The 26,296-nt window shown below is 44.9% G+C and overlaps 2 protein-coding genes across 2 annotated transcripts; one reads left to right on the plus strand and one right to left on the minus strand.

Annotated features, from left to right (window-relative positions):
- Positions 1-262: 262 nt before the first annotated feature.
- LOC8029027 (ADP-ribosylation factor GTPase-activating protein 3) lies at positions 263-19,252 on the minus strand. Its single transcript, XM_029980946.4, has 10 exons — positions 19,133-19,252; positions 16,190-16,381; positions 13,550-13,681; positions 12,451-12,624; positions 10,981-11,091; positions 10,570-10,761; positions 7,465-7,763; positions 6,263-6,389; positions 4,650-4,880; positions 263-446 (listed from the first exon to the last, which is right to left on the minus strand). Exons 1-10 carry the CDS (start codon positions 19,205-19,207, stop codon positions 429-431), a joined length of 1,551 nt encoding a protein of 516 aa, XP_029836806.2. The 5' UTR covers positions 19,208-19,252; the 3' UTR covers positions 263-428.
- A 255-nt stretch (positions 19,253-19,507) lies between these two features.
- On the plus strand, positions 19,508-26,000 carry LOC121047478 (RNA polymerase II-associated protein 1-like). The gene is made up of 4 exons (XM_040502721.2): positions 19,508-20,009; positions 22,567-22,650; positions 23,492-23,729; positions 25,921-26,000. Exons 1-4 carry the CDS (start codon positions 19,746-19,748, stop codon positions 25,998-26,000), a joined length of 666 nt encoding a protein of 221 aa, XP_040358655.1. The 5' UTR covers positions 19,508-19,745.
- The last annotated feature ends 296 nt before the right edge of the window (positions 26,001-26,296 follow it).

Genomic DNA, 26,296 nt, shown 5'->3' on the forward strand with positions numbered 1-26,296 from the left:
ACTATCGGAGGACAGTGAAGAAAAGAGTGTTTTCTCTTGGCAGCTTGCTTTACCATTTTCAAACATGCTTTGGATCCTGGGAACAATCCAATGTCCCCGTTAAATCTAGCGGAAAAATTGATACGACGGTTTTCTCGTGGAATTCAAATAATAAAACACATTCCGCATCAAAGAAAAGAAACTTGCCAATTACCTTTGGTTTGCAAAGCGCCGCGTACGGTCGACGACAGACGAAAGCAAAAGCCGACAAGGACACCAGAGGTTCGGAAGCCAGGTGGTACAAACCTATAAATGGCACTTTTATTTGCAAAGCGTCATCGCAACGTGCCCCCCTTCCTTTCTTCCGTAACGTGAAAGCTTTCGTGTTCAGTCTTCTTGCGGGGGTGGCCAAAGGGTGCGGTGGGATCCTCCACCACAAGGCGGTTAATTCAGTAGCCGTAGCGATCCTGCAACAGAGGCAAACGGGTGAGAGACTCAACATCTCGTTTTGGCTACAGTCGCCCACAGGGTGAGAGCGGCAGGATGTTCCTTTTGGATGCCGGGCGCCCAGCACGTGCTCGTTGCCTTCCACCATGCTTTGGCAGTGCCTGCACACTTGAGGCTAGCAAGATGCCGAAGCACTGTCGGAGGTAGGGAGCTTGTGCTGGGGTCGGAACGACTCAAAGACCTCCCTGCCGTTATCATCCTGCCGGCCATTACAAAAGCAGCGACTCATACCAACTATGGGGTGTCCCAAGCAGACGTCTACCGCAAAACGAGCCGGAAAAATCAGAGCCTGAATGTGGAAAGTTTCAAGGCACAGTTCTGTTCCTCTAACAAATGAGAGCAAAAAACTCACCAGAGTCGAGATTGGGAGCGTTCACAGACGACTGAGTTTGCGAACGGTCATCTGTGAACCCACGCAACCTTGACAAGATGCTTGTGGGAAGAGAACTACACCTTGAAATTTCGCACAATAAAGCTGAAATGCTTGGTACGCGTTCGGTGATGGTATGAGCTTTCCACATTCAGGCACCGAATTTCGCTGTCGAAGGTCCGCTTGGGACACCCTATACGGAGCGCAAGTTCACCTGTTTCTTGTGGTGACGTCCAAACGCCGAGCTCTGATTGGTTTTGATTGAAAGGATATCTGAATAAACCTCAAGGCAGCTAGCATTGAGGTCTACTCACTATCCTTCAAATCGGAACCAATCAGAGCTCAACGTTCTGAGTCACTGCAAACCCTGCACAAAAAGCAGACAAATTCGCGCTCTGTAAACCCTTGAGGTAAGTTAGTACCTGGAAGAGGTATGACAAAATTATGGGCTGAAACGTAAGGACAATTAAAAAGGCATGCTGAAAACAAGACGCAACTAAAAATCCATGCTGAAAGAACAGTACTAGAACAAAGAAAAGATGCATGCCAAAAAATGCCACCTCCACAGTCATGGCAAGCTATGAAAGAGTAAGTGGCACCCGTGCTGGAAAACATTACACCAGAAGTGCCTCTATCATTTAGCATTCTTTAATTTGATGACCGGAGATGAGGGATGTCAGAAAACAGAAACAGTAAGCCAAAAAGCAGGGCTCTAAAAGGCAAACTGTAAAATAATGAACCAACTGCAAGTTATGTTCACAAAAAAAATGTATAAAGTAAAATTCCGTAAGGACGCCCTCCCCCAGAGATCGCCCGTCCCATTTTCCTGACTCAACATCCGTAACATAAAAATTCCAAACATCACCCACCCCCACATTCCCGTCGGATGTCACACGATGTTGGACGGGAAACGCATCAACCGCGCAATCTACGGTACCGGTACGTCCGGCAAGCAAGTTCATAGCAGATTACCGCGTTTTTGTCTGCAATCTGCGCGCGCGATGTCGGTTCCCGTTCCCAGGCAAGTTTGTAGCGGGTTCCTGCGTGTTCATTGCACCACGAAACTTGAATCTGGTGCGCCCTCGATATCCATTGTGTGAGATGAGAGTTCTTGGTGGGTTTCCATGCGTTTTTCGTACTGTGAAATCTGCTGCGTCTGCAACCAGCGGTATCCTTTCCAGTGACACAGGAGTTTGTAGCGAATTCCCACGTGTTTATTGCATCGTGAAACGCGAATTTGCCGTGTTTGTGATTTGCAGTATCAGTTTCCGCGTCACGTGGTCTGTAGCGGGTATCCTGGGGTTTATCATTAATTTTTTTAGAAAGTTTTGCTGTCGCATCCCCCCAAAATAGCCCACTCAATGTTTTTCATAATTTATCTCTTCATTTTGAGTGGGCATTCTTACAGAATTTTACGTAATAGTAAAAAGCATTGATTGAAGAAAAGTATGCTAGAAAAAAATAATTATATTTGTGTACTTTTCCCATTAGAAAAAAAAAAGTTGAGAAAGGAGGAAAGGGATAGCTATACTGGTAAAGACAAGCGACAAAATCAGAAATGCCAGAACACGTAGAAGTGAAGGAACATGCCAGTAATGGTGTACCATAGAACCGTATTTACACGAGCCGTAGACACACTGCACATGAACAATGCTTGCACACTCCATTCCCTGCAAGCATTCAGATACATATTCAATTGTCAAGGTGGACAAAAAGAGCCCAGTAACTTACAGAACGTAGAAGACAGCTTTACAGAAAAATTGCTATCTCTGTAAGTAAGTTTTGTAGTTAATCACTTTTGTAAAGTCATTTTCTCAACCTGCTGCTATGCTTCTCGCGCAAATTGCTACGATTCAATGTACGCTCTGCGGGAAATTGGATGCATGGGCCTCGTTCATAAACATTGTGTCTTTAACTCGAATGTTAGGAGCTAAAAGCATGCTTAAAAACAAGATGCAGAACTTCTAAGTATAAAAAAAAGAGGGTATAAGGGCATGCTACCAAACATGGAAAAGAGTAGGTGTATTGGAGCTGTTAAGAAAGCTTCCCTTACCGTGCACAAGCTTCACTTTCTCTGTTAGTATGATTGAGGAAAGAGAGCAAAAATTAAATTTGTGTTAGAAGCTGCTAAAGCGTGCTTACGCTTGGCGGCAGAGTTTTTCGGCGTTGACAACACCTCCACTATGTCACTCGGACAATCTGCTACATGATATTGGTTCCCAATCCTCCAGTTTTTCACTTCTCCCTGGCCATTCCCTAACTCGAACGTCCCCAGTGGGGTGCAGAGGGAAACTCTCACACCTTTCTATAAACCCATGATCATGGCTAAAATAGCTGACGTCAGCCAAAATAAATACCTCCACACATGCGTGACAAGGAAAAGTTGACCAGCCGTTGTCGTATCTTTAGATACGCTCCACTTCCCTAAAATTTCCAAGTGAACCAAGCCTCATCATGTCGTATTACACCCGAGACTGCGGTGGAAGAAATCGGAAGAACTTTTAGTAGAAGGAATAGACACAGAGAACGTCTCACACAGACAGAGACGTTCTCTGTGTCTGTTCCTTCTACTGAAAGTTCTTCCGATTTCTTTCACTGCAGTCTCAGGTGTAATATGACATGATTAGCTACCACCAGCTCGCCTGCACACTTACCATCTTTTAACCAAGCCTCTTTTCTTTTTTCATTAAAAATTAACACACTCCATTTCTTTAAAAAAACATTCTCCCAAACATCCCCAAATGTGGGCAGTGTAGACTGCCCTGAAGTTCCCCAACAAACCCAATTGCTCTTTTCTCCCTAGTGGTAAGACAACTGTTTTCTCCCATCTTCCCCAGATAAGGAGAAATTAGCAAAAGTGCCTTGTCCCTATATTTCTCAGACGGTACACACATAAAAAACCCTGAAATTCCCCAACAAACCCAATTGCCCCCTTTTTCCCTAGTGGTGAGGCAACTGCTTTTCTTTTCATTCACTAGCAAGAGGGAATTACATAAGGTACCCCTGTGGCTATATCTTCTTGACGGTGGACACATAACAATGTCCTGAAACTCCCCAACAGACCCAATTGCCAGAGGCAGACTTAGCATTTTGAAGCTCTAGGCAGCCTTTCACAGAGCAGCACCAACCCTACCCGCCCAACCCCCAGTTTCCAATGGTCAGTGACCATTCGGGGGGGGATAGGGAACTAATTGAGTTTAAAGTTCAAATTTTTAAAAGTAGCTAGATTTCGACCTAGAATTTTTAAAGTATCTAAATGCAGAACTAGACTTAAAAAAAAAAAAGCCAATTAGTTTTGGGACGGCCACAAATTGGCCGCCCCCAAAATTCTGCCGCCCTAGGCAGACACGAAATTAGGGAATGACCCATGTCCGCATATCTCCCCGACAGTGCACATGCTACACTGCCCTGGAATTCCCCAACAAATCCACCTGCCCCCTTTTCCCTAGTGGAGAGGTAACTGCACTGTTCATTTTTCCCTAGATGCAAAAAATTGGGAAAGGTGCCTTTGTGCTCTAACGGTATTCTGCCCCCCCCCCCCCTCCCCCCCCAAAAAAATTTCCTCGCAAGAAACAAAGTTCCCTTTTTTTCCCTAAAAGTGATGCAATTGTTTTTCCTTCTACCCGAGATGCAGAAATTAAAAAAGGCACTCTTGTTCCCATTTTTCTCGACGGTGGACAGACTACACTGCCCCAAAATTCCCCAAGGAACCCATCTGCTCATCCTTCCCTAGTGGTGAAGCAACTGTCTTCCACAAAATTCATTAAACATACAAAAATTAGGGAAGGCTCACCTGGAGGGAACTCATGACACCATTGGCCAGGGAGGAGAGACGAGAGGCCACCTTAGTCACTCCGTCCCGGACTCCCTCGCGGATCTCGTAGAGGTTAGGCCCGCTGGCACCGCCAGAGATTCCACCTCCTCCGCCGTGCGACGAAGAGCCCCCACTGCCGCCGCCAAAGTAGTCGGCACTCGAGATGGACGAGGAGCCCTCAAAGCGGGCCAGCGTTGCCCGCCTCTCAAACTGCAAAATGCAATCCTCAATCGGCTTACTTCGCTTCAGAAGGGGTAAGGAAAATTTTCTGTGTTTTAAACCAGGAGAAAGGTTACACACAAAGCATGGGCTCCCGAACACCGTCTGTAGTAGCCCAGGGGTTCCCTAAAAACCCTCGGAGGCTCCCCCAAGCTTCTAAAGGTTCCTTGGCCTTCCCTGCCCCTTATTAAAGTGTTTTTCCAATTGACGCACTATTCTACGAGGGTGATTAAAAGAATTAGCCGCACTTTGGCCACTTCAAAACATTTTTTGGCCGTGCTGTATTATCAGTGCTTTTCGTACGTGGTCGCTGCCTCTCCGGTCACTACCGTGCAGGTTTGAACGCGTTGCATCAGTTCAGTTGTGACTGTGGTGCGAGGAACAATGGCTGCCCAACATGTGATTTGGAAGAAAGAAGAGCAGCGTGTAGTAGTAGTTTGTTTTTTGCGGTACGAGGATGCATCTGGAGTGGATGTTTGTCGAAGACATTCTGCACAGTGTAGAGGAAGTGTCTTGTCGCGAAGTGCACTTGAATGAATACTGAAGTTCGAGGAAGGACGCACGGTTGTCGTCCAAGAAAGAGGAGCCGGACGCACATCCATCTCCACAACCAATGACAACATTGAGCGTGCACGCAAACCGATTTTGTCGGATAGACACGTGACAATGTATGATGTGGCGAATCATCTTCAAATGAGCCTATGCAATAATCAACAACAAATTTGGATTTCAAAGAGTTTGTGCAATGTGAATGTCAAAAAGCATGTGCGCATAAATTTTTAATCGCCCTTGAAGGAGGTCCGATCGATCCACTGATGCATAACTACCTGGCAAAATATTCCCTAGCATGTGCATTGCTCTTTAAAAGTTCTATAGGCTTCTGCAGTGCCGTGTTGCATCAACGCTGACACTGGGAAGAAGTCTTCAACTACTACCGAGAAAGTCCTCAACTACTACCGAGAATAAAAAAAAAAATTAATTTGAATATAGGTCGACCCTTTTTTCGACACACCTTTATTCAACCTCGATAGCTCAATGTGCTGGGTAGGGTCGCAATATTTGGTCAGCAATGTAGGACGAAATTCTTTGATCACGATTATAGGTCGACCCTTAATTTCTGACATTTCCATACGGTAGTCGAGAGAGATTGACGTTCCTCGAGATCAAAATGGGAGAATCTCCATGTGTTAGGGGACGCTAATAAATGGCACTGCGTGCAATCAGAGAAGCATATTGTACTTCACAATCTACTCAAAATGAAGGTTCTAGGCTGTCTGCATCGTTCGTGTGGAAATGACGCCATATACAATGGAGATTCGGTCGTGTAGAGGCTCCAACCACACCGAGATTGAGTGAAAGAGGCATCTTCTTACGTCCGAATCCCTAGATCCCTGGAAGTACTGGTCCGAGGAGATGGCCTTGGCGTTGCCGAATTTCTTCTGCGCGTCGTCCGTCACGGGGCCTGGCGGCTGTACTGGTCGCCTGCTGCGGCCAGAAGACCTGAAGCGGTACAGACGGTCGGAATTCAACCTTTTTTTCTCTCTTCTTAGAATCAAATTTCCCCAATGGCGCACATGAACGCCTAAACTTTTCAGTGCATTACACTTTTGGCTTTTATTTGAGACGTTCTGTAGAGGCAGGCTTTGTCTTTCAACATTTTTCGCAAAAAAAAAACAAGCGTGCCACTTCGCCAAACATTTATTTGTGGCAATTCGGTGTGACACAATATGCTGTACCAATTTTTTGTGATTTATTCAAGATGGGTTTTGTTCATTTGGCTCGAACGATATGCAATGAATCTGCGTAGTGAGAATCCCATGTCAGCGACTTCGGAACTCTTGCCTCACCGAACTGTGGATAGCGTCAAATTGTTTCTGACAACGATCGATTACGAACCCCACTGAACTTGTACTATATGGTTCAACACTAAAGTAGAAACTGCACCTAAACCAAATTTTGAGGGCAAAGAGTTTGTATTGCACAGTTTTAGTATTGAAAGTGGAGTAGACAACCACTGATGCAGTGAAGTATTGCTTGAACAAATGGAAAGGCAGCCCAAGAAAAGCTTGCCTGAGTGAATGTTCACTGAAGTCAATTTATTGGAGACAATGGGGTCTGGCTGGGGAATTCTACAAAAGTTTGTTCATCTGAATAGCTTGTTCAACTAGAGTTTGTTCAAGCGGCATTTCACTGTATGTATTTTCTTTGGTGGACCACAAGTAGCAGACGAGAGAGAGAGAGAGAAAAAAATCAGAGTAGCAGACAAGACATGGGAAAAAGTCACAAGCAGCAGACAAAACACAAAAAAATCACAGTATTTTTTTTTCTGTGTTTGTATCTTTTTCATTGTAATGCTGAAAGGCACAGCGGGTATTCAATAAATGAGAATTGAATTGAACTGAATTTAGGGTTTTATGGCACAGCAGCAACATAGGTCATAGTGCGCCAAACACAATATAAATGAAGAAGTAGCAAGCAACAAGCGGGTGAGAGTCGGAAGCAGCGGACGAGACACCAGTAACGCAGGAGAAGCAACGAAAAGGAAACCAAGGGTAAAAATTGTTCCAGGACGCACGTGTCGGGATCGCCGCCGGAGGGTGACGAGAGCAGCGTCTCCCACGACGGCGCCGGTGACCGCATGTCGTCAAACGCATCGTTGAACTTGTGGTTTCCGGACGAAAAAAAGCCCGCGCCACCGGAGAGTCCATCGTGGTTTCCGCGATCGCCGGCGCTGTTTGACGAGGCAGGCGCCTCCTGCGCGATGGTGCGCATGTCCGCCAGCGCCGAGTGGGACACTGGCGCCCTCCCGCCGGCTCCTCCCCCGCCCAGGCCCATGCCGAGTCGCTCGATCTGCTGCGCCTTGCGGGGGTCCACCTGGAAGACGGAAGACGCCGGGGTCACCACGGTGTTCGAATGTACCTCGGACCGGTGTGTTCGGCGTCCCGTCCCACCCACGTGTCGAAAGTGGCCCGGAAGTGGCAGCAAACGACGTTGCAAGAGCTGGAGCGTCGCGCCGTTGGATGTCGGCGGTCGGTCGTAGAAGTTTTGGCAGAAAAGCACGGGCAAACGCGAGCGTTACCGTGTTTCCAGCGTCCCGACTGCCAAAGCTCCCGAGGACCGACAAGCTGGAGAGCGACCCGCAGCGGAGCAAGCGTAAAACCAAGGTAAACCGAAGGGTCGGAGGTGCGTTCCAGGCACCATAGAGTCAACGAGCTAGCTGTACTTCAGCCATGGATAACGGATGGTATTGGCTATGGCCTTCGTATCGGGCGGTGGTTCGCGCCACCTGGCCTAGAAACGTTTACACCCCTCCCCTTTTAATTATGTTCTCAATTTCCTCTCTCGCTGATTCGTTTATCCCCACCAATTTTATGTAGCATCACACTTCTCTTTCAATATACTCAAGAACCGTAGCAAAAGAAGTTTGGTTATTCGCTGAGCATTACTAATTCATCCTTTTACATAGAGAATTACAATATATGTTAGGTACATTTTAAATTAGATATATGTGATCTTATCAAGATGTACACATTTCAAATGCCAAAAGCATTGCTCCTTCCTCTGACAACCAAATCTCATAAGAACTACTTTATGTGGCATATGAACAATGTGCAAAACTTCCTTTTCTTACGAGGTGAAAACAAGTATAGACATTCCTTTTTCTTGTTTCCTTTTAATTTTGGAGAACATATTAAGATAGTCATGTCCCAATGTTATGGACCCCATTAATATGGACACCCCACTTTGTATGCAGCATTTTTGGAAACAAACTGGGTGAATACAGTGCAACACACTTCTAGCGATAATGAGAAAACCCGAAATTACAATCGATACAACCGATCATCGTTGTATCTGGGCTAGAGAATGATCATTTCCAGTCTAGCAATTCTAGAAACCGATTGTTATAAGTGTACATCATTATATGTGGTATGGTTGTTAGTGGGGTTGCACTGTACATGCATTGTTGTTTCGTTTGTTATGAACAAGTCACATTATGCATGCTTGTTTGAAGGTGCAGAGGTGTCCGTTTTAAAGAGACATCACTGTATCTGAACAACCGAGCAAATCTGGTGGTACTACTAAAAAGCTAGAGTAGCCACATGCAACAAGTGGAGAAACGTTGGTTCAGGTTTCGAGCAAAAAAAAAAAACCTTTGGCAGTCTATTGGACCACTCTGGAAACACGCGGCACCTCCCGTCATCTTTTCAAAGCACTACGGCACGTGAAGGAGTACCCATGAATAGGCGGAGCAGTTCTTGCGTGTTCAGCAGTTTTGCGATTTGAGAACGCGAGGAAAGCAGGACGATAGGAAAACGGCATGTGTCGGCTTCGTGATCTGCTCGTTCAGTTTCCCTTGTGTTCTGAGCTCGCAGCTGCAAGTGAGAAGGAATTAAGTCACTCCCACGACAAACGTCGAAATGGCTCAACAACTCCCCACAAGGTGCAACATGGAGTCCAGGAGAGGCCTTCTGAGGTTTTCCAGAAAGGTATATTAAAGTATAAACACTTTATAACAAACCTTCATAATGACAAATATTTTGGTTTGTTCTAAAAGGAGTATGCAGAATGCAGATACTCTTACTACAGGCTTTGACACAAATTATGACTGGAGCCTGTTTAATCAGTGACACTGACAAAATGTGAATGGATATTAGGAAAGATCTGGTTTACTGAAACTTCCAAACTTTGAAAGGTAGTTTTTTTGTTATTTTGTTCAGCCGTACTGAGGATTGTCATCACTGCATGCTTTGGTCCATACGAGGCTCTCAAGGCGCCGAGCACGATGACAGCAGTTTGCAAAATGGATGCCACTGCTACCAAACCAAAGTCGTGTAATGCCTGAAATAATGACTGTTCTCGAAGAGTCCGCTACAATGGAATGGCAAACTACTCACAAACTCCCTAGTGCCATCTGTTATATCCAAATGTATGTTATAACAAAATCTGTTATAAGCAAAGTTGGCTGTATAGCATAGATAGGAAGACCAACCAAACCCAAACTTCACAAATCGGTGCGCTATAACTAGGGTTCCGTGCTTTTTGAGTTTACTCCCCGCGAAATTCGGAGGGCATGTTTCAGAGTCTATTATTCACAAGAAATTCTGGGTTTATCGGAGTTTATTTTTGTTAGATTCCAAATTCTCTGAAATTTGGAATTCCCAATTTTTAAAAATTAAAAACAAAATAAATAAGGTTTGTGCATTATGACCTGGACCTCATCTCTTTCATGACCCGAACTTCATTTATACTGACGAAAGGCCTTTTTAGGTCGTCAAGGTTCCTTGACATGCTAAAGGGCAAATATGTTCTGTCAGTAGTTTGATATTTCAAAGGAAACGGAAGTGGCATCACCTGAGGACCACTGACCCTCTGCCTTTGTAAAATTTATTTGTGAAACATATCTTTCTTGCCTTTCTTTTTTTTGTTGTTGTGACCTTGAAATTTTAAAGTTTCGGGATAATTCGAAATTGACGTAAAATTCAGCGGCGAGTGTTTTTCATATTTTTTCGAAAACACGGAACCCCAGCCGTAACCAAATGTCTGCTGCAGCCAGATTTGCTGCAATGAAACCACACTGCAGCACCACAGCAAGATAGAAGTGGGATGCAGCAAGAGCACATTGCAGCAAACGACCCTTTCCAGACATGGTCGCCAGGAGAGCAAAGCCTGCGGCCGTCACCTGCTTCCCGCGCACGTTTTGATCCAGGTCCTTGTAGGCCAGCCGCATGGAGGCCAGCTGACGTGCCGCTTCCTCTGCCCCTATGGAGGCCGATGAGTCGCCGGGTCCGCCGGCCTGGCTTGTGCTCACGGCAGCCCTCATCTCGTCCGCTTTCTGTGCTTCCCGCTCGATCTCCTGGAAGTTGGCGCTCACCTGCGCCGCACGAGTCGGACGCCATTTGAGCACGAACTCGGTCGAATGAAACGCCGTCACGCTACGGTCGCTGACAAGGTGACAACCGCGGGGAGGAACCTTGGTCATCCCGCTTCAAGCTCATGCTTCGTAGTTACGAGTTTCGAGAAATTAAAGCAACTTTCACCGGTGAGACCGGCAGGAAAAAAAAAAACTGTGGTAGCTATGCAGTAATCTCACCTTCTGTGCACCCAAACCCTTGCCTGGCTTGCGCTGTGGCTTGCGTCCGGACGACAGAGACGGAGCCGGAGTCGCCGCAGGAGTCGCGGCGCTGCTCAGCGATGGAGTCACCTAAAAAAATAAAATAAATACAATGTTGCAACCATGACATAAATGCAAAAAGATTCACTTATTGCGAGCTACTTAGATGATGCCTGCCTCCACTTTCGTTAGCCGTCGTCTCGATGTTTAAAGGAGTTCGCTTCATTTTCACGCGTCTGTCAGTCAAAACCAATTTTGGATTGCAAAACTTTATCCCCGGGGCAAAGGAACAGCACATCCATCCCCATTTCGGCTAATCTCAGAACATCTATGTTCACAAAAGTGCAAGGTTCAATAGCAGCTCCCATTCAAGAATCCTTTCTCGTTCTGGAGTTTCACCACGGAATGTTACGCGAGAGGTCCCACCTCGAAGAGCAAATGCCTCCGGATTGCTTTTAAAGCACCACAAGGAAGATGCAAGCCGCTCGACGCAAGAACGTCCGCTAGGTGTGCGCTAGAGTTACAAGCTCAAAAGTAAAACCGCAATCGAGTGCCTTATATTAGACGCCTAAACAGGGTTTGCAAACGTCCTGGCATTGAGTAGCTTCACTTTAACAGCCGGTTCACACATACATTGCAGTGTCAGGTCATACCAAGAATATCAATGATGCTGTGCAGACTTGAACGTAACTTAGCAGCATTTTAACACTGTATCGCTGATACAGCACAATGTCGGCACCGATCAGCAACGTTTAGGCTATTTACAGCGCCAACTAATAGCACGAAGGTGTATGTATGAGGGAAGCTCCAGCAGTTTTTTGAGCTGTGCAAACTAAATACATTTTCGGAATACCCAGGCTTCACTTATTTTGGCACACTATTTATAATCTCTAAGTTCGAAATAGCTATGAGGGAAACGGTAAATGCAGGGAATACCAAAGCCAGCATTACAATTTTTGTGCCCTCCAGTGGGCTGACGTCACATGTGTAACCTGTAAGCCTAGCAGGCAGCATGGAAAAAAAAAAGTAGCATTTTGCAAGTGTTTTTTTTTTTTTCTTTTTTCTTTTTTTTTTTTTTTTTGCTGGCTTGAGCTTAACCGGCATTAATTTCACACCTCCAAACTTCTCGTAACAGGTTGAGAACAACCTGTAATGTCCCCATGTTGCTTCTCCAGATCACAACACCTGACGTCACGTTTTCCCGTTGCTAGTACAGCATCTCAACCTCTTGGACCACATTTAGAAGTTCAGTAACTTTTAAAAGAAAAAGAAAAATAGTGCGACTTGCAATTTGGGTTATTAGTTCAGATCGGTCCATTAATAATGTTGAACCAAATTTGAAACAAATTGGCTACTATCAGAACTTCACCAGATTTCGACTTTGACGGTACAAAAATGTGCAACAAGAAGGACTTCCTCCGCGATGATGAGCACTGTTCGTGAACCAACCTGAACAGGCTCCGTCGGCGCGTGAAAGAGGGCGCCGGCACTGCGCCACTCGGCGTTGAGCGCGTCGTCTTGCTCCTGCGCGGCCGCTCGTTCCTTCTCGAGCTCCTTGAAGAAGTCTATGTCCTCCTTGGTCTCCGGACTACCACAAGGGCTCTCGACGTGATCCAGAAGCAGCTGCATGGGCAATCAGCAGCATTCGTTTGTGAGTTATCGTATGTGCACTTTTGCAAGCAGCCCCTGATCACTGCTCTAACTGTTTTTATTTCTCAAAGAAATGACTCTGATCAAACTGACTACAGTGATGTCTCGTTAATAAAAACACCTCCGTTCCCCCCAAAGATTGTCCATAACACGAGTTGTCCATATTAACGAGATAAAAATGCATGTATTTTCCCAGTTTGTTCCCGAAAATGGTGTCCATATAGTGGGGTGTCCATATTAACTGGGTCCATATTCACGAGACATTACTGTACCACATTTTGTTTTTAACCTTAACTTCTGCGCAAATTCGCGGCGGTGGTTATATCTCTCACTCAATTCTTTAGCAAGAAAATGGCAACTGGCTCTCACAGGCACATACATTGCAAACGCGATACACATTAGCCAGATTATCCATTCAATCTTGCGGGGCTGACAGCACAAAGTGTGACTTACACGAACATGCAGCTCATATATACTACCGACTTTTTCATGAAAACGGCCATTTATAGGGGGCAGGGGTGCGACTTCAAGAATGGTGCAACTTATTAGTGCCCAGAAGTCTGGGTAGTGCCCTCTTATGTTTCCCATCCGCAATGTCACAACCAGAATTTGCCTCACTGCGACGTCACCGGTTGCGATCCTGGCTTACTTGTCGGATATGATGACAAACTCGACGGTGCGGGTAAACAGCGCGACGGAAGCTAGAGGCCGTTGCATTCTTAAACCAATGACATCAAAGTGGACGGTCAGACAACACTCTCCGTCGTTCAGCTAACCGTGGAAAGCCGACCACGGCGATGCTCTTGGTCGCGCGTGTCGGTAACAAACGAGAAAATACTAAACTTCTGCAACACCGCACGGTAGCTGTCCCGAGAAGGAAGGGGGAGGGGCGCCAAACCTTGGTCCCGTGGAGACGCATGGCGGCTGCCGCCTGCTGGTGCAGCTTCTCCCGGTACAGCTGTGCCACCCGGCTGTGGTACTTCTGCTGGGCATCCGTTGTGTTGCAGCTGTGCTGCTGGAAGAAGGCCACCTGCGCACGCACACACGTGACAACAGCAACCGTTGCGTCAGTCGAGGGCCAGAAACTCGCTTCAAAGATGACAAGGCAAGACCTTAAGGCCCGTTCACACTCTTGCGACCGACTTCGACCGAGAGAGACCAGACCGGACTTCTTAGGACCAGCTCCGCTGCATCGCATCCGGTCCTAAGAAGTCGCAAAAGGCTTAAAAACCGGTCTGGTATCTCTCGGTCGAAGTCGGTCGCAAGAGTGTGAACGGGCCTTTACAGCGAGGTGTTAGTGCAATTTAGGATTACTGTCAGCTAGAAACGCACAAAAAAATCTCTCAGTTACCTATTACAGAGGAAAACAAAGTCATACAGAATATAGGAAGACCAGCGTAAATCACTGTGACTTGAGAAGTACGAAAATCCACTTGGGAATTTTTTTTCCCCGCAAATGAACGTTTAAAGCGACTCTTTCCATACCACGGAAAGAAGTGGCGATACTCGAAAGATGTACAAAACATTTTTTTATTTTAAAAACTACTCGGCATATGGTTAATTATGATGCATCAAAATGGAGCCAATAAACTGCTCTTTAAAAGAAACAAATGTTAACACTGTCTGAAAAAGTTTGTCAAATACAAATGCTTAACATGAAAATTGTTCCCAAATCAAATAAAAAAGTTAAAACATTTGCAGATATATTAAATTTACTATGATTTCTAAAAATTCTAAATATATAGTATGTGCCTTATACATTTAACCGTCACTTCTGTAGGTTATCGAGCTCTAGCTGATACTGTCGTTACTTGGTACATCGGCAAGTGCACTTCTGTGGCACCATGCCACTCGGACACTGTTTGTTGCACGTAGAGGTGCATGTCCTTCAGAACAGTTTCTTTTTCTTTTTTTTTTTTTGCATAAAATCTTGGTTTGTCATAGCACTGCTCTAATTTGTCTGCTAGAGTTTCTATGGCTTGTGGCACAAAGATTGTGCCCTGGCTCAGGATAGCCTTGAGAGCTAGAACGACACTCTCCAAAGAGTGTCGATAATCCGTGCCTCGGAGATGAAGCGTCACTGTGGAAGTTCAAATAAATGATCCAAAATCATCCACAGTCCTCACTGCCCACTCTCATCCAGAAAAAATAAATAGAAAAAGCCGTTAAATCATGTAATAGAAGCTGTCTTTATAGCAGTCCTCAATGTCAACAGGATATTGGGGACAACCGCACAGTAGTATTTATTTCTATGTGGCAGTCCCCAAATAATATTGAAACCGAAGTTGTAGTTCTTCAGCTATCCACAAGATGGCACATGTGTTTCTGTGTGCCAAATTCAAATTTCGGCAATGCATAGAAACCACTGATCCCGGGGTGGGTGATGGCCTACAGGCGTTGTACTACGGAAGGAGTTAAATAGGGAAGTTTTATGTAGGCATAAAATTATATGGTTGCCCATTTTGTTAGTCTTATTACAGAATATGGGCCTCACAGAGCTTCATTACATCTATATATTATGGAGAGATTCATGGCATCATCAAAGAGAGTCGGAGAATTTACAAGGGGCCGGTTCTCAACTGGCGGTTTTTGTTAGAGGAAAAATGGCATTCTGATTCACACACTGTAAGCTATGTAATTGTCAGAAGAAAACATCCTGCATTGTCCACATTTAATAGAAAAATATAAAAAAATATTCTGGATATAAATCAATTTGTGGTAATGAACACAGGAACACACACCATATCCCTCCTGGTCACAGAATTATGTGAATTATGTGCCAGTGAAATGTTCCTGAAACCAGCACTTCGGAAAATCTGTGTATTATAAAATAAAGCTGCTTATTTATTGGTCGTGTTCCTATAAAGATCTAAGCATGCAATAATGCATTCCTCTAAAAGACATTAATTGGCGTCTTTGACAAGGCTATAATACATACCTATAGCAAGGAATTAATGCATGCACCTAACATGGCATTAATACATGCCTCTAATAAGACATTAATGGATGCCATGAACGAAAGTACTGAAGTCTTTGACAAGGTATTAATGAATTCACCCAGACAAATCATTAATGCATGCCTCTGACAGTGCACTAATGGTACCTCTGAGAAGGCAATAATGAATTCTCCTGAATGCATCAATGAATGTGTCTGATAAGGAGTTAATAAATGCTCCCGACACTGCATTAATGCGTGCCTCTGATAAGGCACACGAGTTCCTCCGATGAGGCAGTAATGCGTGCCCCTAATAAGGCACAAATGGATGTCTCCAACGAGGTATTCATAGATGTCACTGACAAGTCATTTCTTCCTCTGACAAGGCACAAATGCATGCCTCTGACAAGGCAATAAACCATACCTCCGACAAGGCACAAACACATGCCTCTGACAAGGCAAAAACGCATACCTCCGGCAAGGCAGTAGCTGATGCCTTCGACAAGGCATTCTTTCCCCCAACAATGCATAAATGAATTCCCTCGACGAGGCATCGATGCCCCCGACAAGCCGCCCCGAAGGACACGAGGCATCCGAACTCACGGCGTTTGCGTTGCCCCCCACTTGCATGGCGCGCAGCTGCAGCCAGGTCCAGTTGGTGTCCAGCTGGGTGGAGCGCACGAAGGACAGGTGCACCCCCAGGGAGCGGTGCACCGCCGAGCAGTCCATGCAGATGAAGACGCCATAGGTGACGCTCGACCACGTCGGGTTCTTGGCCCCGCAGTCGAAGCACACCTGCACGTGCACCGGTGCAGTTCCCATTCAAAAGGCAAGAACACACCTGCATTGCGTTTTAAGACTCGCAAGAGTGTTGCCGGAGTATCGCGCACACTAAAAGAAAATCAAAGGTGAGGGTTTTACGTGCCGGACACACGAAGAGCAAACGGCATGCCCTAGGGAAGGACTGGTGATTGATTCCGTCCACCTGGGGATCTTTTTATGTGCAGATGAAATCTCGGCTACACGGCACCTCCTCCGCAACAAGCCTTCGCCGGAATGCGGGCACCTCGGTCGGGATTTGAACCCAGCGCCCGGGGATTCATAGGCCAGCGTTTCACCTTGGAGCCAGCGAGGCGGCTCGTCTGCGTCCTGCTCCAACACTCCGGCAAGTGAAGGCAGTGGCCTTCTCTTGCCGGACTTAAGATTAGAGAGTAACCCAAGTGAAAATTAGTCCACATGAAGCCAAGTTACAAAACTGGTCTTATCAGGATCCAGCTCGATTGTTTCGCATCCAACTGGATCCAGCTGAGACCAGTTTCATAATCCAGCTGCAGGGGGACTTATTTTCACCTGCGAACTCCCGCGCAGATAGGGTGCTCACGTGTGTATGTGCGTTGCCGTAGGACGAGAACGGGGGTAAAGAGACCGAGCAAAGCATAGAGACGCTATCAGACCCATAAACCACATGACCCTGATCGAACAGCTAAAAACACTGCCAGATCTAGGCTAACTAAGGCGCACCATCAGCAGCTGTTTTCTCTAGTGCTGCTTTGCAAGTGTGTTGGCAGTCAAACATTGGCCCAAATCCGTCTGCCTGCTGCAAAAACGCAGACATGCAAACTCTGCTTCTTTTGGAATTCTTGTGTATTTACCTAGTCTTGGGAGCTTTGTTGAAATTTATTAACAAAAATCCTGTTTGCATAGTCTTTAGGCACTTTCACAAACAAACAGAACCCAAAGAAGGAACATATTTTCTACAAATGTATGTGCAAACACTAACATGAACGATTAATCACAAAAAATATAAAAAACAAAAGAAAAAAGAAGAAAAAACTTAGGACTGTTGGCATCAAGTATGAATCAAGAGTGACAGATGGGCCAGTTGGTACATGACTTGTTTTGACAAAATGCGCCGCAAGACAGGGAAAGTGTTGTCTAACTTACTCTGTCCCTGTCTTGCAGCACATTTTGTCAAAATAAGTCAAGTATAGAGTCAGCATGGTATTTAAGAATTATATTAAACTAAGTCCTTTAACAATGCTTCTTTCAAGGAAGACTGGATGTTGTGAGAAGCACAGAGAAAAGGAGGTCGATTGTGTATCTGTATCTTCGTGTGCCCCATTTTGGAAAAGTACTCATGAGGACTTTTGTCTTTTTATACCAAATTTTACAATAATTCTTTTCCTGAATTCTGCAGCTGTATTTTTTCAAACTGTAAACAAACCGGTGCAAAGCTTTTCCAGTACATCTCAGCCAGTGCAGAGATTAAGAAAATATTACATTCCTGCAGCTGCGTGGTGCCCTCAGTGTTTACAGTGATGCTGCGCAATTCAAGCGAAAACAGGGTTGGGCTATCTTGAGAGGTGAATCATTGTTACAGCCCTAGAAAATGCCCTCCTTAGAAGCTTATTCTTAATTGACTATAAATACAATGCTTTCAAAAAATAATTAAAAAAAGAGCGTCACAAATTCTTCCTTCTTATGAACCACGGTAACACCATCACAGCAACAGAGGCACCCAACAACCTCTGTCCCTCTGTTGCATATATAAACAAACAGTAAATGCATAGTGATAGTCGTCTCATGACAGGGGACATAACTTCACAGTCAAACGCCTTGTTGACTACAATCACATGACAAAGTCAATGTGAAATTCACTTTGTTCTAGTTATTATATTATACCTAGTGTAAGGTGCTAATATTGATGCAAGAATCATGAGCTTATTTAAATGTTCCCCAAACAATCTGAACGTTGGGGGACGTGAGACTCGCATCTTCATGTTTTCATTGATCAAAGGTCATTTACTACAGCACCGAAGTAGTTCGCTTAATTAAAAGAAAATTACTATATTTTTTTTTTATTTCCCCTCCAAGGACGAATTTTTTTTATCCTTCATTTCTTTTGCTGACACGGCTGACAGGACGAAATTTACCTGCTGATCGCTTTTTGTTTTCGTTTATAAGCTTCTTGTGGTAGTACGAACGCGAACTGTGGTCGCAAAATCCGGTTTTTTGTTTTGTCGTTTTAGTATTTAGGAGCAGCCATAAAATGTGGCCATCGCCCCCTTTTTCTCTCTCGTCAAGACGAGCATCAAATCCAGCGGACAAAAACAACAAAGAGTGGAATACGTTTTTTCTTTTTTTTTACCGGCTGAGCTGACAAATTTCGGAGCGATTTAGCGAGGATGTGCGATTTGCATGTGATACATGTGATACGTCATTTCAGTCTACCCTCTAGACTACGTGTCGAACATATGGTTTGGATATTCGCATGCGGTCGCACGCTTCATACACGGTGCCTCTTTTATGTTTGTGTTTTCCTTCGCGCAAAATTCCCCAATACTCTCAGAAAAAAATATGCACAAGGAAGGCCGGATGTGAGCACGACCATCAATCGAAATCCAAGCGAGACGTTTAGTCGGCTTTGGGCACCGCGAGCCGTCACCGACTCGGCGAACCTCAATACGGGCCCGGCGACAAACTGAGTGACCGGGGACGAAAGGTCAAGGGCCGCAAGTTCGCGATTGCCTCAACCAAAAAGCTTACCTTGTTAGCAGGAATTGACCTCAATCTTTTGAAAATCGTCGCTATATCAGATTTACTGGGAGCCTGTTCTGCCATGTTGGCCAACTCAAGGTGGTCGGACGGAGAGGAACTGACTGTGACGACATCGGCTAGGTTGCGACATTTCTTGACTGTCAATCTTCACCAAAATGTAAATAAAATTATGTATGAAAATTATACGTTTGCTTAAAAAGAGTTATACCAGTAGATATCCAAATAACTCTTAGTTTTTAAAAAGAAAACGTGGAAACAGGCTGCAACAAGCAGACTTTATAATAGGTGGCTAAATAGTTGGCTACATAAATAAACTTGCCAAACTAGCTGTCTAATCTACTGTCTACTCTGGCTTCTCCATGTTTACGTTTGAGCACGTTTTGAGCGGCACCGAGTCAAGAAGTCAACCGAGTTGACCGAGTGCTTGATTTCTTGATTGTGGTTTGAATTAATGTTTGTCGCTGATCCTCGATCGTCCAAATCCCAATCATTAGTGTGATATTGCGTCCAGAAATCACAGCCCTCCGCCATGGAACCACCGAGCTGTCTGTGCTGACAGTGCTGTATTTGACGTACAGTACAGGACCTTCTCGGCGTCGACATGGAGATTCCGCTGCTGGCGCGGCCGAAGCGCGGTGAAACCGACGAAGAACTCTTGCGCATGCAGGATGACTTCTTGAAGAGTGGCGGGAAACCGTCGGTTGAGGTGGTTCGGTCTGCTAAGAAACAGGACAGTCCGGAACGTGGTGATGGAGCGAATCGAGGGACACCTTCGAACGCGTCAAAATTGCCGCCACAAGTCGAAGACAGTACGACCAAGTCTCCCTCAGACGTCCCACTTGCGTCTGTGCTCTGCGATGTCGTGGTAAGCCCGCGACCTTCCCATTCTGTTGCCTTGTTTTGTTTAGTCTCCGAAGCACAGCGTTGTACGATTTTTGCAATTTATTCCAGTCCACCCTTTGAAACGATTTTGTTTATAAACAGTCATCAAAACTAAAAGGGAACACAATGAAGATGACAGGGCCACAGCCTCATTTACAGCATTTACTTGGAGCACAGGGGAGTTCACTCTTGGCACGGTTTCGGTCAAGACACAGCTATGGGCCAGTTAGGTTGAACTTGTGTCATGGCACGTGGAGGGCACTGCTTTGAATAAAGGAGGCTTATAGCTAAATTCTATAATATCGTCGTGAGCGCGATGGATTCATTCTTAGTCACCTGGCTGGAGGGTGATCATCTCTTGTGGTGTGTGCTACAAAAACAGTGTTATGACACCTAACTTCAACAGTGTTGGGTAAAGTACATCTAAAAAGTACTTGATGTCAAGTACAAGGTAAATTAGAGGTTATGTACTACAAGTGGTAAATACACTAGGTACAATATACTCATGAATATACTCGAAGTAAATTACAAGTTTTTTAAACCTCTTTTTAAGTATACTTAGTGTCTAGCATTACTTCCAACGGAACCCAAAATAAAAATTAAAGTTATGTCCGACGTAACTTTACCCAAAGGTTTCGAGTTACGTCCGATGGAATTCGAAATGAAAATGAAAGTTATGTCCAACGGAAATAAAAGTTGAAGTTACGGCCTGTGTAACCTACTCATCCTTATTGAATGTTATGCTCTATGATCAATATATGACATAAACACAAACATGTAGTGAATTATTATTATGTTACGTTCGATGCAGCATTCATTAATTGGTTAAAATTGCGACTCCATTTGTACCTCCAGATACAGATGCCCGTCACATTATTATTATTTTTTTCTCATGTTTTTCTTGTTTTTAAGACAATTTATTTTTCTCCTTAAAGATGATTTCTTGCGACGCTTTCTGAGAATCGCGGACGTCCGAAGCAAATATTAAGAGAGATAGAATGGTAATGTGATACAATTGTGCTGTTTACAGCAGCAGGGTTTCTGGCAGACTTGTTAAAAACTGGCACAATCTTCACGTACCACTCAAATCGCCACGCGCACTAGCTTTGGCAGTGTTTTTTTCTAAAGTGTCGCAAATGAAGAGCTGTTTCGAGGGGGCTGCCCAGGTGTGAGAACGACAACAGACCCTCGGCTTTTAGCCATATCAACTTTGCTCTCAGCCTGAGCCAGCAAGGACTACAAGCAGGTGTAACAAACGCCGCAGAGATAGCAAGAAGTGATTTCATAAAATAAAAAAAAATAAAATTCAATCAATTGTTTTAAAGGAGGGAAAAGAAGAGAAAGAAAAACATGTATGTGTCGAGCATCGACCCACCGAGCTTCAGTAGCCTCGACGTGTGAGGAAGACACTCCAGCCCTCTCAACAAATCTGAAGGAACGGATAGAGTTGAGAGTTTAACCGATTCACGAATGCTTCATTGGACGTAACGCAGTAATAATTTACAATGTTTTTTGTATGTACGTCATGTATTAGACGTAAAGCAAAACATGCGTGTAGGTTGCATAGGTTACATAGGACGTAACTTTAATTTTCATATTGAGTTACGTCGGACACGTGACTTTAATTTTCATATTGGGTTACGTCGGACGTAACTTTAATTTTTATATTGGGTTACGTCGGACGTAACTTTAATTTTTATATTGGGTTATGTCGGACATAACTCGAATCCTTGGGGTAAAGTTATGTCCAACGTAACTTTAATCTTTATTTCGGGTTCTGTCGGACGTAACGCTAGGCACTTTGTTAAAGGGGTACTCCGGCGATTTCTTCATGGTCCCCGATTTGCTTGAAATTTTGCTAAACTCGCCAAACAACATGGCCAAAATAGTATACGAAATATTAGGTCAAAATAAATTTTTTTCACGAATTTATTTAATTTACAATTTTGGTCCTCACCGTGTTTTTCAAACTGAAAGTCTCTACTGTCAACAATGAAAAAGTGACGTCAGTGGAAGTGCGGGGTTTACTCTTTGGACTGTAGAATTTGTTCCCAACTGATTCGAAGCAGTTTCATGGTGTCAAATAAATGCTTTGGAAGCTCGCTCCAGTCCCCGCGCTCCAGCACGGAACAAATGATTGGCATATTCTATTTTTTAGACTGCTCGCTCGACTGGCAAGACAGCTCTCCACTGACGTCACGGCACTGAAAAGTGCGGGTATATTTGAATGTTGGTTTTTGCATCATTTTCATTTGACGATTTCGCTATAACTATTATGAATTTCGCGAAACTAAATAGCATACCGGAAAGGGTAAAGGCCGGGGAGTCAGAAAATATATTTAGTTGAGTTAACTTAAAAATCGCCGGAGTCCCCCTTGTATAATGTACTTACAGCCCTTCTGGACTTCAACCGCTTCCAGATCTTGCATGGTGTGGATGTAGTGAGCAATGCGAAACTATAAAGTTGGTTATGGGCATGTTAGCACATGTCTCTAATTGCATTGATTATCAAATGTGTTCTCATTGTTTCCCATTGTCAGGAGCGCAGTGTGGAACAAAGCAGCGCTCTGCCACCAACGGCGCCAACCACATCGTTTCCTGAGGTTGAGCAGCTCAAGGTGCTGGTAAGTTTATCCATTTTCCTGAATCCAATGTTATTATCAAGCAGACACCCTCAGACTAAATCAAAACAGGAAAAAAACAAATAAATAAATAATTAATTTGTTTTCGAACTGCGTTGTGTCCAATCCCCACCCTTCTCATGATGTGGTCCCTTCGTTCTGATCATTTCATGAACATCCAATAGTGTTACTACAGTGCAATCTACTTATAACGATACCAGATATAACGATGTACTGCTTATAAAGATCAGTTACTAGAGCCTCTAGACTAGAAACAATCAATTTCTAGTCCAGATACAGTGATAATTGGTTATAACGATTGAAATTTCAGGTTTTGTCATTATTGTTATAAGTGGATTGCACTGTACTAGTATAATGAGGGCAGATTAAGATGAGCTCCGCATACTAACCTAGATTTTAGCAAAAAAAACTGGCTTCCATGAGATGAGCATAACATTACGATAGAGCATCATGAAAAACTGCGGTGCACCCGCCAAATTTAGCCGACTTACGTCCCGCCAAAGTTAGTGGAATTTAGTGAAACTTCCAAGCTCAGAAAAGCTCACAAGTTAACAACCGCACAGCTTAAGACATGATGCACATCCTGTATCTCCCAATTTCACCCGTAAACTTAAAATACTTTTTTTTTTTCAGGTGTTAAAGAGTTTCTTTTATTTTTTTATATCACTTTAATTTTGCTAATAATCTGAGCCATACATGCAGCAATACTATTTCCGCCTTGAAGAATATTTGCACTTTTCCTTCGGTGGGGCTAAATCGAATGTGCACCTATTGGATCCAGTCGAAATTCAGCATACCGAGTTTTGCTCTCGACCTCTTTTAGGGGGCTCCGCCTTCGATCGGACACAAGAGCCTGTTTGCACTGCGGGCCAAGCGGGGCAACTCTTCGTCCGGTTTGAGGGATTCCGACGTACCACAAACCAGCTCCTGTCCAGTCTCGAACGGCGGTGCCCTCGCACTCAGTGACCGAGAAGCCATCCACGCTGAGAACCTGGAGCGACTGCAGAACATGTCGCACGCGGAAAAGGTGCAAGCTCGGGATCAACTCCTGGCCCGGCTTGGTATGCTTTCTCGTCAGCATTCCATGCTGTTTGTTGCGTCGTTGTCGTCGTTGTTAGCTTTAGTTTTGAGGCTGGTTCGTTCACGCGCAACTGCTTACAATTGTGTGCCTCTAAAGTCCCCTAAAATCTCTGATGACGAAAGAATACACTGGCGCAATCTGCCGGGTGGCCGTGGAACACTTGCAGCTTCCGTATATTTTCGTTTTTCGCGCATCATTCTTTCTTTCTCGGCTCGAAGAACTTTTGACAATGTATTAAGTGACCGTTTCTCATAGACGGTATGTGCATTTAATTTTGCAAATACTGTAAAGCCTTCGCTCTAGTGAAATTCAGTTCCGGTGCCACCTCATAGATGGGGCCAGCCTGTTCTCTCGTTGAAAGAAATCGCAAAACCTCGGTCGTAAGCAAATGCAAGTGCGTGAGCGGGCCTTTACGCTCATCAAACAATTTGAGGGCGAGGAAAGCTTGCAGGGTCAAACAGAAGTGGCGATAAACGCGGGTGGATCGAGCAATTGAGGTGCCCAAATATCGCCGCATGCATAGCAGCGTCGGCAACGTGCATGTCTGCCGTGCAGAGGTATGGTGTTTGTATCCCGTCAGCCCTGTTCTTTTGTGTTTCCGGTCATTCTTCTGGAAAGTTCTAAGTTCATTCTCACATTTTATCAAGTGTTCTAACCTGAACGTAGTGTGGGCGCCAAAGCAATGGTAGCACATTGCTTTGAGTCAGTTGCTCTTTCGTGTCCACACATACAATTCTGCTTAGTTCTAGTTGCACGTGCTGATTTGTCTTATCAAAGGGGCACTGACACCCCAAAGGTCGTAACCTTTTTAATTGTCTAACACAGGGGTTCTCAAACTGGGTTCCGGGGAACACAGGGGTTCCACGAGCTGGTCTCATGGGTTCCGTGAACACCCAAATTGCAACCCCCTCCCCTCACCCTCCTCTCCTCCTCCCCCCCCCCCACGCCGCAGGCTGCGCAGCAGGACCTTGCAAAGCACCTTCATCTCACTTTGTACTGACATTGCGATTGATATGGTGGGGATATATGGGAAACGACATAAGCAAAATTGCCTACAATTGTGCATCTGTTGCTTCTCGGTCGGCAAATATGGAGGTCGGGGAAGGTTCCGCGGCAGTCTTTGAGGCTTCCTGGGGTTCCGTGAGACAAAAAAAGTTTGGGAACCCCTGGTCTAACACCATGCAAATTGTAGTCATAAACACGAAAAAAAAAAAAAACGCATCGCGAAAAAAAAACTTCCTTGCGCGCACGTGCGCCTTTTTATTTTTGTTGTTTATATCTCCCGCACTCAGCTCCTTGCTTCTTTTGATCGGTGACGTCAAATATCAGGAAATTTAGAAGCTTTGTAGGCGACTTTTCTATTGCATTTAATAACGGCAATCGTCAAACATGTTTTCTAACGCAATTGCAAACGCACTACGGCCCCTTTTTGAAATACCAAAAATCAGATTTCGGTGTGATGTCGCTTCCTGGATTTGTATGCTGCTTCGGAAAACTTGGCGGCATTCGAGCAGAGGATTATCGGCGAGTCGGGGAAGAAACCGGTTTTTTCCCGCGCCGACGCCCTTCTATCTCGCCTGCTCACCTCCTCCTCGCTTCGGGTCGCTGTGGCAACGGCGCTTTGCTTCATAGCGGAGAGTGGAGGTCTGAAAGAAAGTCGAGTCACAGGAGACCGCAAAATTTGACTCACTGCACTGGCGCAGATCGCGTGGGAACTTCAAATTCGGTATTTGGAAATTGTTTTTTTAATTCAAAAATACTGAATTCCCAAGTTTCGAATTTTGAGGGTAATGTACCGGCATCGTTTTCAATCGTTACGGATAATAAAAAAAAAATATGATATGGATGTGTCAGTGCCCCTTTAAAGGGCAACCCTGGTCAAAAACTGAACTGAGTTAGATGACCGGTATCGCTTTAGGGGCACAAAATATGATCGCAGCCAAAATATAACGTCGAAGTGAAGCCGCGTATTCCGCTAAAACCAACATTAAAGACGCGACCAGCTGCTCTTTAGCATGTGGCCAGCAAGTTAGTGTAAGTCAAACAACACTGGGCCATTTGTGCTTTGGGTCTTCTTCCATGCCTTTCCTCTGCTTCCTGCCCTTCTCTATTTTTTTGTTTCGTCCTAGCAGTTTTTGTGAGCCTAAAGCTTATCCTTTTTTGTGTATTAGTGCTCCTGTGCATAAAGTATGCAGTCGAGCTGTGCTGCTCTGCACTGTGCCACCGCATGAAATTGACAAATGCTTTATAGCTTCAGAAAGTACCGCCTCCAGGGCGGAGAATGAACACTACACCAGGCAACATGCAAGGACATCCACTGTAGGTTCTCCGCATTTAAATCGACCTAGAGATATGTATACCGTAGCTAACTACTCCAGCGTGCAAACTCTTGTGCATAGTACACAACTCAAAGAGCACCCACCTGCAAACAGCTGTACAGCATGTGAAATGCACGCCGCTTAGTCGTTTGATGCTCCAGTATTAACTTCCTCCTCTTATGCATGCCGTCGACTGTCATTTCCGTCAGCAAGAAACAGAACTGGCATT

This window comes from Ixodes scapularis, unplaced genomic scaffold (genome assembly GCF_016920785.2).
Source record: "Ixodes scapularis isolate PalLabHiFi unplaced genomic scaffold, ASM1692078v2 PGA_scaffold4__175_contigs__length_147842914, whole genome shotgun sequence".
NCBI lineage: Eukaryota > Metazoa > Arthropoda > Arachnida > Ixodida > Ixodidae > Ixodes > Ixodes scapularis.

Coding starts and splice junctions, on each gene's coding strand:
- LOC8029027 (XM_029980946.4), bottom strand. CDS start 19,207: ATGGCAGAACAGGCTCCCAGTAAATCTGATATAGCGACGATTTTCAAA. Junction 13,682..16,189: donor TGGGGGGCAACGCAAACGCC/GTGAGTTCGGAT, acceptor GTGCGTGCGCAG/GTGGCCTTCTTCCAGCAGCA. Junction 11,092..12,450: donor CGCCGACGGAGCCTGTTCAG/GTTGGTTCACGA, acceptor TTATTTTTTTAG/GTGACTCCATCGCTGAGCAG.
- LOC121047478 (XM_040502721.2), top strand. CDS start 19,746: ATGGAGATTCCGCTGCTGGCGCGGCCGAAGCGCGGTGAAACCGACGAA. Junction 20,010..22,566: donor CTGTGCTCTGCGATGTCGTG/GTAAGCCCGCGA, acceptor TCCCATTGTCAG/GAGCGCAGTGTGGAACAAAG. Junction 22,651..23,491: donor TTGAGCAGCTCAAGGTGCTG/GTAAGTTTATCC, acceptor GACCTCTTTTAG/GGGGCTCCGCCTTCGATCGG.